General features: G+C 40.3%; 1 protein-coding gene across 1 annotated transcript in view; it reads right to left on the bottom strand.

Annotated features, from left to right (window-relative positions):
* vwa8 (von Willebrand factor A domain containing 8) overlaps positions 1-14,139 on the bottom strand; it is a 34,713-nt gene that overhangs the window by 13,800 nt on the left and 6,774 nt on the right. The window contains exons 13-28 of the mRNA XM_080839417.1: positions 13,243-13,403; positions 12,396-12,509; positions 11,009-11,177; positions 9,393-9,470; positions 9,082-9,197; positions 8,526-8,623; positions 8,303-8,409; positions 7,159-7,230; positions 5,945-6,021; positions 4,533-4,608; positions 3,643-3,778; positions 3,383-3,493; positions 3,084-3,289; positions 2,384-2,535; positions 802-910; positions 77-215 (exon numbers count right to left, since the gene is read on the bottom strand). Coding sequence (XP_080695543.1) covers positions 77-215; positions 802-910; positions 2,384-2,535; positions 3,084-3,289; positions 3,383-3,493; positions 3,643-3,778; positions 4,533-4,608; positions 5,945-6,021; positions 7,159-7,230; positions 8,303-8,409; positions 8,526-8,623; positions 9,082-9,197; positions 9,393-9,470; positions 11,009-11,177; positions 12,396-12,509; positions 13,243-13,403 — 1,921 coding nt within the window. The remainder of the gene's footprint in view (positions 1-76; positions 216-801; positions 911-2,383; positions 2,536-3,083; positions 3,290-3,382; positions 3,494-3,642; positions 3,779-4,532; positions 4,609-5,944; positions 6,022-7,158; positions 7,231-8,302; positions 8,410-8,525; positions 8,624-9,081; positions 9,198-9,392; positions 9,471-11,008; positions 11,178-12,395; positions 12,510-13,242; positions 13,404-14,139) is intronic.

Here is a 14,139-nt window from a genome sequence, read left to right as displayed (position 1 = left end):
AGTTGTGTACTGGATATTCAAGGTCACATCCAAACTACAGAGGTGGAGCTGCAGATTCCTTCTGCTGGAGACATACCCTTAGCAGTGGTGACATCACAGATGATGTTGACCTCATTCATAGGAATCTGCCAGTGGGCGTGCTCCTCAGTGAAGCTCACTGCTCTGGACTCATGTCTCTCTATGTCATAAGGCTGGACACGCAGAAAAACTGGGCCCTATGGCACAAAGCAAATGGATTACTGTTATTCAATACATAGAAAAGGTGCACCAACACTGATATTGAAGCTATTACAATGCTGTGGAAGTCATTTTTACTGTATACTTTATATATTCTATAAAGAGCTGATACCTTGATGTCTATTTTATGAGATTCAAGACATAGAAAAGGTGCACCAAAACTGATATTGAAGCTATTACAATGCTGTGGAAGTCATTTTTACTGTATACTTTATATATTCTATAAAGAGCTGATACCTTGATGTCTATTTTATGAGATTCAAGACATAGAAAAGGTACACCAAAACTGATGAAGACCGTATTTACATCTACATTTAGTAATTTAGCAGATGCTTTTATCCAAAGCGATTTACAAGGATGTATACACATTTTAAATTTACACTGATGGCACACTGCACATCAGGAGCAATTAGGGGTTCAGTGTCTTGCTCAAGGACACTTCGACAGGGAATCGAACTAGCAACCTTCTGATTACTAAATGACCTATCTACCTCCTGTACCACTGTCGCTTTAACAGTGCTGTGAAAGTAATTTTTACTGTAATATATTTTAAAGAGCTGATACCTTGATGTCTATTTTATGAGTTTCAGTGGGGCACAAGAGTTTGCGCCGGGCATTTCCACTTTGATTTATGGTCCAGTATCCAGACATCTGGCACACAGGAAGAGGCAACCTATGGGAGAGGGGGCACCATTAGTTACCATAAGATCTAGGTCACAGCTGAATTTACTGGTATGCTTCTCAAAATGATGACCACAACCCAAATGTCTCATTTCTTTCTGATGACTTACTCTTTTAGGGCTTATGTATCTAATTGACATACTGTACCATGCCTTTTGAACTGAGGAGACGCTGGAGATAAAGTTGCCTCTTTAAGAAACAGTAACATACCCATTTATACTGCTCAGGACTATAATTTCTACGTGTGAACAGATATGCCAGCTATATGTCTGTTCTCACTGTGTATGTCTTGAATATCAGCAGGTGTGATTTGAACCTTGTGTAAGCAGGGTAACAGAGCGGTTCTTCACCCTCACTGCTTACTTGTCCAGAAGTACTGGACCACGGGGTCTTAGATTACCAGTGGAGTTGCCTCATTATTTCATGACAATAGTTTATTCATCAATGAAATTATTTAACACCGGTTCAATTAAATCGAATTTTGTGACTAATTGCAAATCAATGGAATGATGGAACCACACACAAAAAGTCTTAAGCTTTTAAATGATCAAACTTTTATTAAGGTAGGTAGGGTAAAGCCTGCAGTGACTGTACATAGCTAAAAGTTGCATGAATACATTTGCTTGGTAACGAGAAGTGTTACATTAATTACAGGATTTTGGCCATAGTTAGGATTGTGACACAAGAAAAGACTCAATAGTGCTACAAATAAAGGAGGAAATTGTGAACATTATGTGTTATGGATGAAAAAAAATAGAAGAAGGATTAAAATCAAAAAATATCGGAATAATTGGCTTCATGGTATAATGGGCAATTTACTTTGCATTTATAAAAACGCACAGCTTTGTCCAATGGCAATTAATTATGATAGTAACTGAGTCTAATATTAATATCTGAGCAGAAACTGATCTACTGGGTGAGTGCATCACTAGGTTACCATGCAGAACATAGTCTAATATACTGTAGGTCATTGATCAATGTAGATAAATAAAAATAAAAAATAAATAAAAAATATTGGCAGATGTTGAGATGTTGGCACAGTATGGAGGTATAAAAGTAAACATGTTTAAAATATAGGAATTTATTTACTTGCATATGTCAGGACATCCACTTGAAAGGAGTGTTATTTCAGTTAGATCCCCTGTGCACCCAAAATGTTTTCTACAGTGTATGTGTTGTAAATTTCCATTAGGACTTAGTCACCAGAAGTCGCATAGTTTTGGTAATGCTATCTTTGCAGGGCCATGTTTTAACTAAAAGAATCAATACCATAGATGGATATTTATTTTCTCTGTTGTGTGCCTTATAAAGATATTCTCTGCTGAAAATTGTATGTTATAAGTTTCAGAGGTCTTTTTGAAAGCTAGTATGTTGTTTTGTATTAATTACTTCACTGATATAACTGATCTTATATGTGAGCAAGGCCTGTGGTATGAGTATAACAGAAAGTCGCAGGTAATCTTACTCCTTAGCCAGGTGCACACTGCTGATCTTTGCTCCAATAGGGATGCCATGCTTGTGCAGTGCTGTAATCAGAACTTCACGAGCATCCTTGTTGTAGGAGTCGAAGTCAAAAACGTTTCGTACCACATTGGCAAGTCCCTCATCTGGAAATTTCTGTAAAAGAGAAAAAAGAGTACAGAGTAAGAAACACAAGAGATCTTATTTAGAGTCAATTTTCTCTTGAATCTCGATCTCAATCTTCACACCATCATCTTACAAACATGATAATAGCATTGACATAAACTTTAAAAGCTTTGCCTGCAAATGAACTTGAAGAAAAATGAAAAATACAGCTGGAAATTAACCTAAATTGAGTACAATATTTAGGTATGTGCATCTCTTAGTCGAAGAACCAGGACAGTTTTCAACATCCTTCCCTTAAGTAGTTGTTTGCGGGAAGAGATATGGTGAAGATATGGGTAAAAGTCCACTGTACAGATGGCTTCACATTGCGTGAAGGCTCAGGACACATCACCCTTACCAACCTCCCTGCAGATAGAGCACATTTACCTCCCTCCCAGGCAGCTGGGTGTCCACCCAAACATGAAACGCTCACAGTCAACACCAATACACCCACAAAAACATAAGTGACCCTAAGCCATTGAGACACTTACAAACCCAGTTATATAAATCAATCAAAAAGATTGTGAACGTGAACGTACCTGAAGGTGTTTGACAATATTGACCACTTCCCTGGTTGAGTAAGGGTACGTGATGGTGCCCTTGTCTGCCATGGCTCGCAACTCTCCAAAAGCAGCCACTAGCTTCTGCAGAATGGCTTCAGGGACCTCTGGCCCATAGCGTCTTAGCATTGCTAGCTCTGCCTCTGGCTTGGGATTGTCAACAGAATGACAACTGAAGATATCACCTTAAAAAGGAACATTTCGGAATTATAAAAACGTTCACCACAAAGTATTATACAAAGAATTCCTTCTTGCTAATACGGACAGCCAAGTCTTACCAAGTGAACCAAAGAAGTCATTCCCCAAAAATGGAAAACCAGGCCGGTTGGCCAAAACAATCATCCTGAAGTTTGGATGCATAACAATGACATTGGACATTTCTGACGCTTCTACAAGATGGAACAAAAAGAAAACGTTTTAACATAACTTAAATTTCATGACATTTCATACAGCTCTGATGCATGTTTATTCCATGAATTATCTGAGAAGAAAAATAACATAGAAACTATAATTTGAAACATCTTCATGGAAGCTGCACCTGACACAATCCTCCTCCCATCTGCCAGGATCATCTCCCCATCCTCTACCAGGGTCTTCAGGATGCACGTCACATTGGTGGGTGCTTTGTCTGCTTCATCAATGACCAAGATATGTCCCATTTTCACTGCTTTTACCTTCACACCCAAACACAAGGAAGAAATGAGAAACAAGCTAAGAATATCTCATGTTTTTAGGCTGTCTAAACACCACAACATATGATTTCAAATCAAGCCAATACTTTTGCTCTTTCATCTTCTGTTGCTGATGTTTTACTCATTTTAGTCTATCAAGACAATAAAACTCTATCATGGTGTATCGTGGTCCATCTATTCCAGTGCCAAAATAAACTCTGTGGTCAAGTTTGTCAACGGCTAAATTTGGTATCTTTATTGCCACGTGTTACAGAGGTTGAAAGCGTTAACAAATAAAGGGCATTACACAAGCATGAGGTGGGTGACTTGGGTCGTGGTTAGGGCTTTAAAGTCTGAGAGGAAAAACTGATATTTTATTTAAATGAGAATTAATTTCTCTCAAGAAATCACAACAAATCTACTAAATGAATCCAATATAAAAAACCTGCCATGAAGGCACTGAAATGGAAATCCTAAATGCTGCTGACATTCACTGCAGAGGAGCACCTGACACAGGCTACCTCAAAGTTTCATTCATGACCATTCCTATTTCTTTCTCTCCGAAGACCATAAAAATCAAAAGCACCTGGGGCCCTATGTTCTATTGCAATGCCATGCCACACACCTGTGAGCTGAAGATATTTAAGGATATGTGCCCTATTTCTGCTCTGCTCTGGTCTGCTCATGATGTGTGTGTGTGCACTTGTGTGTACATGTGTGTGGTGTTAGAGAGCAATATAACACTCATGATACTGACCAAAGGTGAGTCTTCATAGACAATGATCCCATCTCGTACTGAGGGCTGCAGTGTTAACGTCTGCACGGTCGTGTCTCTATGAAAAAAAAAGACAATTAAGAACAGCGTGCCAAAGTATGTCTAAAAATGCTTCTGTCTAATTCTCAGAAGGGTTTCAAGTGCATCTCACTGGCAATTCCACTCAGGCCTCGCCAGAACCTAATTTTATGATGTGACCCAATTCATCTTTATTTTTGATCTACAGTGTTTTTCACTTCCTTTCTGGTGGGGAGAATCCCATGGAGGATTCTTCAGACTTCCATCTGTGCCACATAGCAGCTAACCAGGCCATGGGACCATGTGACTTTCAAACAACTTTCACTGGTCTGGGCCTACTTTTGAAGTGCTACAGGGGACCTCATCAGCACATTAGTTTAAAAGAGGATAACATACAATACTACAACTAGGGTGTAGAAGTTGGAGTTCTAAGAATACCTTTATGAAATTATATTTACAACACTTAACAATTGCAATTGCTTCAGGAATCAATTACCTCTCTGTATATCATCTTAAATAAAGCACCGATAGTGTCAGTCTCAGAAAGCTATTATTATATTTTCTTTGCATTCATAGATACACATAATATCCTTAATTTCATGATTGCTTATAAATCATTAAAGCAATACCATGCAATTTACCACTTTTTGAGATAAGTTTTGGCATCAGGTGGGTCAGGTCAGACCACCACACAGGACAAAATCTTGGTAACTATATCACCAACTATACACTTGTATCTATATCACCAACTATACACTGGTAACTTTATCGCCAACTATACACTGGTAACTATATCAACAACTATACACTGGTAACTTTATCACCAAGAGTTTGCATCCTAGCAGAGTGCCTGGGGTGCTATTGTGGGAGTGTGTGAGGTTTACACAGGCCTGTTATGTAAGTAAGCTAATTTGTTGAACACCCAAACTCCTTACTGCTGATTTAAGCTGAAGAGTAAAAACCCAATAGGAGTCTGAATCCAAAAGGTTTTTTGTGTCATTGTCCTCTATAAATAGAGTCTCCTCCCAAGGTACAGGCAGCCTCTTGTCCCGGAGACAGGTGTCCTAATTTCTCCACAGACAAAAATAATTCACATTATCCTTGGAAAGAGGGAGGCAAGGGTCCTTCTTTATCAATCTGTATAAATATATTACATCAATTTAAACTCAGAAGATTTCATTTTGTATCATGTTGATATGTGCACCTTCTGCATCACATCATTCTAACCACTTAAAAATAAAATAAAATAAAATCAAGTCTCCTTTTTTATTTTATGGAACATCATTTCCAGGATTTGGTCATTAAAACTGATCATGGATGATGTCAAAATAAAAACAAGTGGTCAATTGAATTGGTGTACTGGGGTCCTTTCTTACCTATGAAGTTGCAGGTATTCTCGTGGCCGATTCATCAGATGTAGAAAGCGGTCAACAACCTTATTCTTCCCCACACCCTATAAAACAAATATATATTAAAAAAAGATATATTAAAACTAATTACTTAAAAAGGCACAGATGTTGTTTGTATGACGGGATCAAATGCATATTCTATCCTCAGTAGCGATATCCCAGCATTAGTAACCACATGCATATTCTATCCTCAGCAGTGATATCTCTACATGTGTACATGTACGAGTTATCCGCAGTTTCGAAGGCTTCGCTGTTGGTAGTACTATTCCCCGCCAAAGTTATGTTTGGGTCTGAAATCAGCACCTCATTAACTTCCACAGACTGACTCTATGCATCCTTCCAGCTGAACTGTATGTGAGCATGAATGCAAAAGTTTAAATGTGGCAAATCAGTCCAGCTGTCTGTTGAGTTTGTTTCAAAAAACCTGCCTCTTCTGGTGTTAAATGGTCACCTTAGTGTTATGATCAGCCTGGGATAAATCCATTTGTGTATCAAACACCTATGATCCCAGTGCTCTGATCAGAGCTGGCTGTACTACTTCACACAACCTGTGTGGATTACTGTCAGGGAGCGCTGTGCAGGGAAGTTGTTTATACAGGATTCAAGCTGTATACTTCAGGATGCCAAACACACACACACACCACACACCACACACACACACACACACACACACACACACACACACACACAGAAATATGGTCTCCCTTCCTTTTACATACAAATAAATATGTGCACACACGCACACACACACACACTATATAAGATGTTCCCTGGGTCCAGTGTAGGCCTTTTAAATTCAATCACACAATTATACAACACCTTCAGATGGGCCTCTACTCATTGCACTTCTTTTTCTTTTCTATTTCGTTATTCTATTTATTCTATTTCTTATGTAAAGTACTATTTATTGTTACACCAGGTTTCTATTGTTCGTAGCTTGACTGTTCTCTCCCTTGTACGTTGCTTTGGACAAAAGCGTCTGCTAAAGGACTAAATGTAAATGTACATTTACTCAGTCTGTGCAAAGCTGCACATCACAGCCAGCCAACTCATTCAATTCAACTCAGACATTTAGGTTACTTTAAGAGTCTACTGCCTGAAACTTCTGAAGCAAGTACAATTTGACAGCAACTGCTGTAGCCATGTGCCCTGGACATGCACGCCTGGCGCTATCCACTCACCTGGTTCCCCACCAACAGCAGATGTTCTCCTAGCAAGAAGTCCTTCAGCATATCCTCCATGACCATCATGTGCTGTGGAGAGAAGCATAGCATTGGGGGACACAATTATGTTGATGTCAAACAGCCTCTAATCAGTCCTGTGTTCACAGAACTGAATACATCATGAAATCAAAAAATAAGACAACACATTTGACACATAGAACATGACCTGCAATCCCACAAACCTCCAAACAATTCTAAACAGCAAGAGTATGTCAGAGAGTATGTCTGGCCCAAGAGTATATGGGCCGAGAGTATGTAGGGGCAAAGTGGTATGGGCATGTACAGGAAACAGTACAATGAATGTGCACTCATTTTTGTCTAGTTGGGCATACATGCTTGCCATCTCTCTATCCAGCACTGGAAAGACAAAAATCAGGTCACACAGAAGTGGGTCATGGCAAAACTTTTTATATCTGCTTCCTCCTCATATATTCTCCTTCCGTACAGTCCAGGTGGTCAAGAAAAAAATGGGTCATCCTTCTATGTTTTCCCCCAGTAATTTACACATCCTCTCCAACTAGACGACCAATGTATCCCCACGCTCTGCCAGTCATACATACCCTTGCTTGATTGAAATGAGCCCTAGTGACTAGTGACTATGTTTATGGCAGAGATAGTGACACACACACACACACACTCTGAATTCTATCTCTGCATTTTACCCATCCAGGGTAGTGATACACACAGTGATACCACACAGTGAAGCACACTAACCCGGAGCAGTGAGCTGCTTTTGAGCGCCCGGGGAGCAGTGATTGGGGTTAGGTGCCTTGCTCAAGGGCACTTCAGCCGTGGATGTGGGCATGGGAGAGCAGTGCTCTACCACTTCCCCCACCCACACTTTTCGTTTTTGATTGCTCAAATTCATGCTCTCTACTGCCTGTTCATGAAATATGACAAGTCCATAAATGTTCAGGTGAGTAGAGCCTGGCCCATATCAGGTTTCATTACAAGAGTAACAAAAATAAATACTAAAAAGCAATACTTCCTTTGGGAAATAGTATTTTAACTAGAGAGATCACCGGTGCTTTACCACTGTAAATTACACAAAACAAAAAGGAGAAGTGTGGCATTACACAGTATTTTGGTAATGCACAGATACCTGTTTGTTCTCATAGAAGAGCACATCAGGAATCTTCATCTTCTCATCAGCTTTGAAGACAGGAGCTGACACCTGCCCTATAGTTAGGATATCATTTTGAACTGTGCCTGAAGAGAAGAGGGTGGGGTCATTGAGGAAGGGCATAATTTAGTAGAAAATAAACAAAGACCCAAGGTCTCAGAGCATGCATAAAGGCTGATCTCTGCTGACTGAGGTTACTCACATGTGTAATTGTGTGATGTGGCGGACTCGGCCAACTCCTGTATGGAACAGTCAGCAAGGTACTTTTGCAAGGCAGTGCGACCCAAGCTGGGCAAAAATCTGAGAAACAAGAGCAACAATTAAAAAGGACATTAAAATCAAAAATTCTAAGTGTGCTAGCAAATACCTTTGGGTGTCTAATTGAATCTGTCATTGAAAATGTCTCCACTCCTAGTTAAAGATAGATATGACAGTCTTTTCATATCACTGTGAACTGTTGGGATGAGCAGTGACTTGATCCTTGACATAATGGTGATATATGTATTAGAAATAGACAATAAGCTATAAATAGGCAACAGTTTTAACATGAAGTTACCAAAATAACTGGTGAACATGCACCACTTTTAGTTAGGCCCTCCTGGTAAATTTTACATTTTCAAATATAGTTGAATATGATTTTACTTTCAAAGCAAAATCTAGAAAACCTTTAACTCTTCACATTAACACCCAAAACTGAGATCATGATTTGAAGTTGCCCAACTAATTGAGTGTGTGCTATCTGTGCTGTTCAGATTTACCTGGACAGGCAAGCCTTGTTGACAGCGTGGGCAATACTCTCTTCTGGATACTGCGAGATGCGTCGGCATATCCTAAGAAGCTGTCTGGTGGAGAGTGACGAGGCCAAAGACTGGGCCTGAATGAAGAGTAAAAAAAAGACTACACGTGAACCAAACAAGCAACACACCACACACAAGCACACACATGAACAGATAGATACAGACGCAATTACTGCATAATGATAATTGACAGCACCAGCCTTTACCAAAGCACCAAACTTGAATTTCCTCCTGAAATGAGCTAATCGTGTGCAGTACACAATGGAACTTACTGTGGAGTCGTTGGTTTGCCTGAGACTGTGGCTGAGTTGAAGCAACTGGTCCACAGCTGCTTTGGGGACATTTGGGATCTGTAGAATACAATCAGTTCAGCAACTCTACATGCCATATCAGTGGAGCTAGAAGCCATGGGGAAGAAAGTTATGTACATATGCCATATTGGTGTAGCTAGAAGCCATGGGGAAAAAGTTAAACAAGGGTGGGGGGACTAATTATGTATTCTGTAGCATGTATGCAGGGGACAGCACATGTCTGTTTTGCAGTGACATTTTTATTGAACCTTTTAAAAGCATGTATATTCCAGATGGTGAGTTTGATGCATGCATAGAGGACACATCCAGAAACAACATGAGCAGTACTCCAAACATGAGCTTTTCTCATTTGTACCATGTAGAAGCAATCTTTCCTTTAGTTCATCTTTTCATGTCTCACAATCTCTTAGCTATTGATTTAGTTTGTTTTAGCACTGTATAATACTGCCCTATGTTTGATGACACCTTTTTAGCACATATATACAGTATATCACTAAACTTTGTTTTCTTTTCTGTCAGTGAGCAATTCCATAATTCCATGATCACCACAACACCTGTCACCACAACACCGGTCACCACAAAAGCGGTCACCACAACACTGGTCATCACAACACCTGTCACTACAACACCTGTCACCACAACACCGGTCACCACAACACCGGTCACCACAACACCAGTCACGACAACACCTGTCACAACAACACCGGTCACCACAACACCGGTCACAACAACACCGGTCATTTCAACACATTTTCAGCAGCATATTCCATCCAAAGGCAACATAAATGCAACTGTTGATATCATTTGGATACAACAGAGGCTGTCTGAAGAAGAACATTAGACATTGCCTAATGGTATATAAGTGGTCACTTTTCAGCATGCGACTCAGAAACCTTTTACAATCCACAACAGAATGGCTGAGTGTACCATCTGTCATAGTAAAAAAAAAGATTTCTGCTAACAATAAAAAGTTTGAAAGTTTGAAAATGTGCTTTCTTCAAATAATGTTGTAGGTGTTGTAGGGTGGAGTTGGCTCCGGTCAAGTGCTGTCCACAGGGTCCCCATTTTAAGATGGGTTGACTTTTGTGAAATAGGGTGGACCTCTATTTTGAGCCCTCAAATTTCTGTCAATTGATCATATGGATCGCTCGAGACCCCCCTTTCACATTTATTTCTGAAGCCTACATCTAATAAACCAAATGCATTTCTTCAATCGCCTTGGCTTCTAGAGACATTTCACTGCCCAGCAATGAGTCACAACTTTCCTGCGTGTAATGGAACCGAATATCAAGATGGGTACAACATTTTACTAGGGACACTCAATGATCGAAATCGTCCAGTATTAGAGTTAGAATGCTAAAACCAGCAACTGCAAAACGACTATACAATCGAATCATGTTTTTCGCCACTGTCAGGCTTATAAATGTTAATATAAGTGTCTGACAACATGGACAAATTTGTGTGCAAGGATGGATGGATGGATAGATGGATGGATGGATGGATGGATGGATGGATGGATGGATGGATGGATGGATGGATGGATGGACGGATGGATGGGTGTGTGTGTTGACTCTCACCATGCCCTGGATGATGGCGGCCTCCTCAGCCTTGCCCAGCTGGTTGACTGTGTGGAAGAGGAACATGGTGAGCATCTCAGGGCCCAGCCACTGCTGTGTGCTACTGCCTGCTACTGGGGGCTCAGCCAAGGCCACCACACGGAAAGATGGATGCACAGGAAACACTGACCTATACAAGAAACATTAGAGAAAACTGCATTTAATCTCAATCACCAAGGCAAGTCACAGCACAGGAAACACTGACCTATACAAGAAACATTAGAGAAAACTGCATTTATTCTCCTCTACCAAGGAAACACAGACCTATACAAGAAACATTAGAGAAAACTGCATTTATTCTCCTCTACCAAGGCAAGTCACAGCACAGGAAACACCGACCTATACAAGAAACATTAGAGAAAACTGCATTTAATCTCAATCACCAAGGCAAGTCACAGCACAGGAAACACTGACCTATACAAGAAACATTAGAGAAAACTGCATTTATTCTCCATTACCAAGGCAAGTCACAGCACAGTGGAGATATTACTTCATTTATTCATTAATTGATGTGCTCATTGTTGTGCTCGCAGGGTAATTATACCCAGATTTAGTTTATCTCAAGAGTGCAATGAGGGAGGGGTTGAGATTGGACTAACTTAAACTAAACCTGGATGCATTGTAATGTGCCAACAATTATGATACATTTCCTGAGGTATATCTGCTTTGGAAAAGAAAAATCAGGAGGTAGCAAAGGAAGGGTTGTATAGGGGTGTATATATGAGTGTATGGGTGAAATAGCAATCAACAGCGCTCTGCAATGTATAGCTTTAGAGTTGACGCTCCCACCACATATGCATTTAATATAGTTTTTTTATGTTTAGTCCACCATCACACAAAGCCATTTTTCTATAAAGAAATGGAAGAACTAAGTAAATAAGTTTACACTACTGAAAACATTATTTATGGGGACTATAATGTTAGCTGGCTAGACAAAGGTGGTAACCAACACAGTTGAAATGATCATGTCCAAATTAAACTACCATCAAAAGGCCATTGTTGTACTGATCGTCCTGATCAGGGGATCCCGACTGGTATCCATCTGCCAATTTCAATACTATCAGTATTATGTACGTTTCTAAAGAAAGAAATACTGCTATTTCTATTCCTTTGAACATATATTATGTTGCCTATACATGTCCCTATCAAACTAAAGAAATAAAGGAAATTAAATCTAGAGTAAGTGAATTACAGCAAGAGACTAAAAAGAAATGATAGACATCAGTGGCCATATTATGCTGGCACAATGTATCTAAAGCACTATGCTGTGACCTGATTTGGTGTTATACTCCATTTAAAGACGCACTTCAAGAAGCATATGAGCAAAGCACTGTGTGTGGGCCGTTACCTCTGCTGTAGCTCCTCATCAGATAGCTGCAGCTCCTGCTGAAGAGCCTGGTACCTGTCCCACCTGAGCAGACGGGTGCCATCATATAGAGACAACTCTCGATCATGAAGAAGCCTACGGGGCAGGGGGCAGGGGTTACAGTTAATCCCTAATTTTACAATCGCTTTACAATTCCAACTGGTTAGTTGCAAATCTTGCTGGTTTTGAAATTAAGGTAATTTATAGTGCTTAGTCTCCTTCCACAAAGTGCATGTTTCAATATCAAATGCTGGTGTATAGTCAACTCCGCATTATGGTAGCTGATGATCTTTTTTATTTTAGTGTAGAATCCCTGGTAAATTGCTCCTATGTGCCAGTGTCCTTTTTGAGAATACAGTCAATACAGTAACGTGCTATAGGCTGGCTTGTCCAGAAAGAGCCTTCTTGTCTTTGAGATAGTTAATGCATTTAATAATGTGTTTAATGACGTCCCCAACTAATCGACTATTTCAATCTTTGTTCTCCCCAATCACTCAAATTGTTTTGGAGGAGTTACTTTTCAGGGAGGAAGACATTAGCAGTTTCTGTACCTCATAATATGAAGGGAATTCATTTGATAACATAAAAGCACCAAACTATCAGCTCTAACCAAACCTAAATGATAAATCATTAAAAATGATGCAATGAAAAAACGAATCCTAGTTTGCTTGTTCATGGAATGAATCAGTATATTTGTTCTTATTTTATAATACTGTGATACACTGCTTATTATCCAAACAGTTGCTAATTATTTGCTGACATGTTTTCTAAACATCACCAGTCTTACCCTGGACCTAAGAGTGAAAGTTTCTTGCGAGTGTTTACTGACCTGGAGAGAACAGCCAGTGTGCCTAGGTTGACCCTGTGGATACCATCTAGGATAACCAGCTTGCCCTCCTGAGCTGCACTCACTAGAGGGGAAGCTCTCCAAGCCGTGTCCCCATTGGGTAGGGTGTACCGCTGCTGAAGGAGGTCCCGAGCCGTCATGTCCTGAACACATCACACACACACAGTCATGTCCTGAACACACATCACACATCACACATCACACAAACACAGTCATGTCCTGAACACACATCACACATCACACAAACACAGTCATGTCCTGAACACATCACACACACACATGTCCTGAACACATCACACACATACAGTCATGTCCTGAACACATCACACACATACAGTCATGTCCTGAACAAGACACATCACACATCACACAAACACAGTCATGTCATGAGCAAGACACATCACACATGTGTTTGTTTGACAGCAAGAGAGAGTTGGGGTTAACTCTTTGCAGGTTAATTATAGGGACAGTAGAATTGGTTTTGAGGGGCAGAAAAGTGGACTCCAGACTCCAAATGAAGGTCCAAATAGTCATTGACATTAAGAGACTGCACTCAGAGTATAGCTGAGAGTTTAGTAATAACGATTGACAGCTGGGTGTTGGTTGGTGGCCATGCTGCTGAGAATGGGCAGGAGGTGCCCATGAGGATGCTAGGTCACACCAACGGTAGGCCAGGAGACCCTGAGTCTACTAGGACTCAGCAGGGTTGACCGTTGAGCTGTCAGTTCAGATACTGGCCCTGACCCAGGCTGCCAACCAACGTGCACCAGCACAGTACACAGCACAGTACATTCAATGAAGTTAAGAAAAAATAAAAGAACACTTCCTAGATAAACCCAGACCAGTATTAGACCAGGCGCAATATTTTGAATTTTGCTA

The sequence above is a fragment of the Sprattus sprattus genome (genome assembly GCF_963457725.1).
Source record: "Sprattus sprattus genome assembly, chromosome: 5".
NCBI classification, from domain to species: domain Eukaryota; kingdom Metazoa; phylum Chordata; class Actinopteri; order Clupeiformes; family Clupeidae; genus Sprattus; species Sprattus sprattus.
This window is presented reverse-complemented; position numbering and strand designations above follow the sequence as displayed.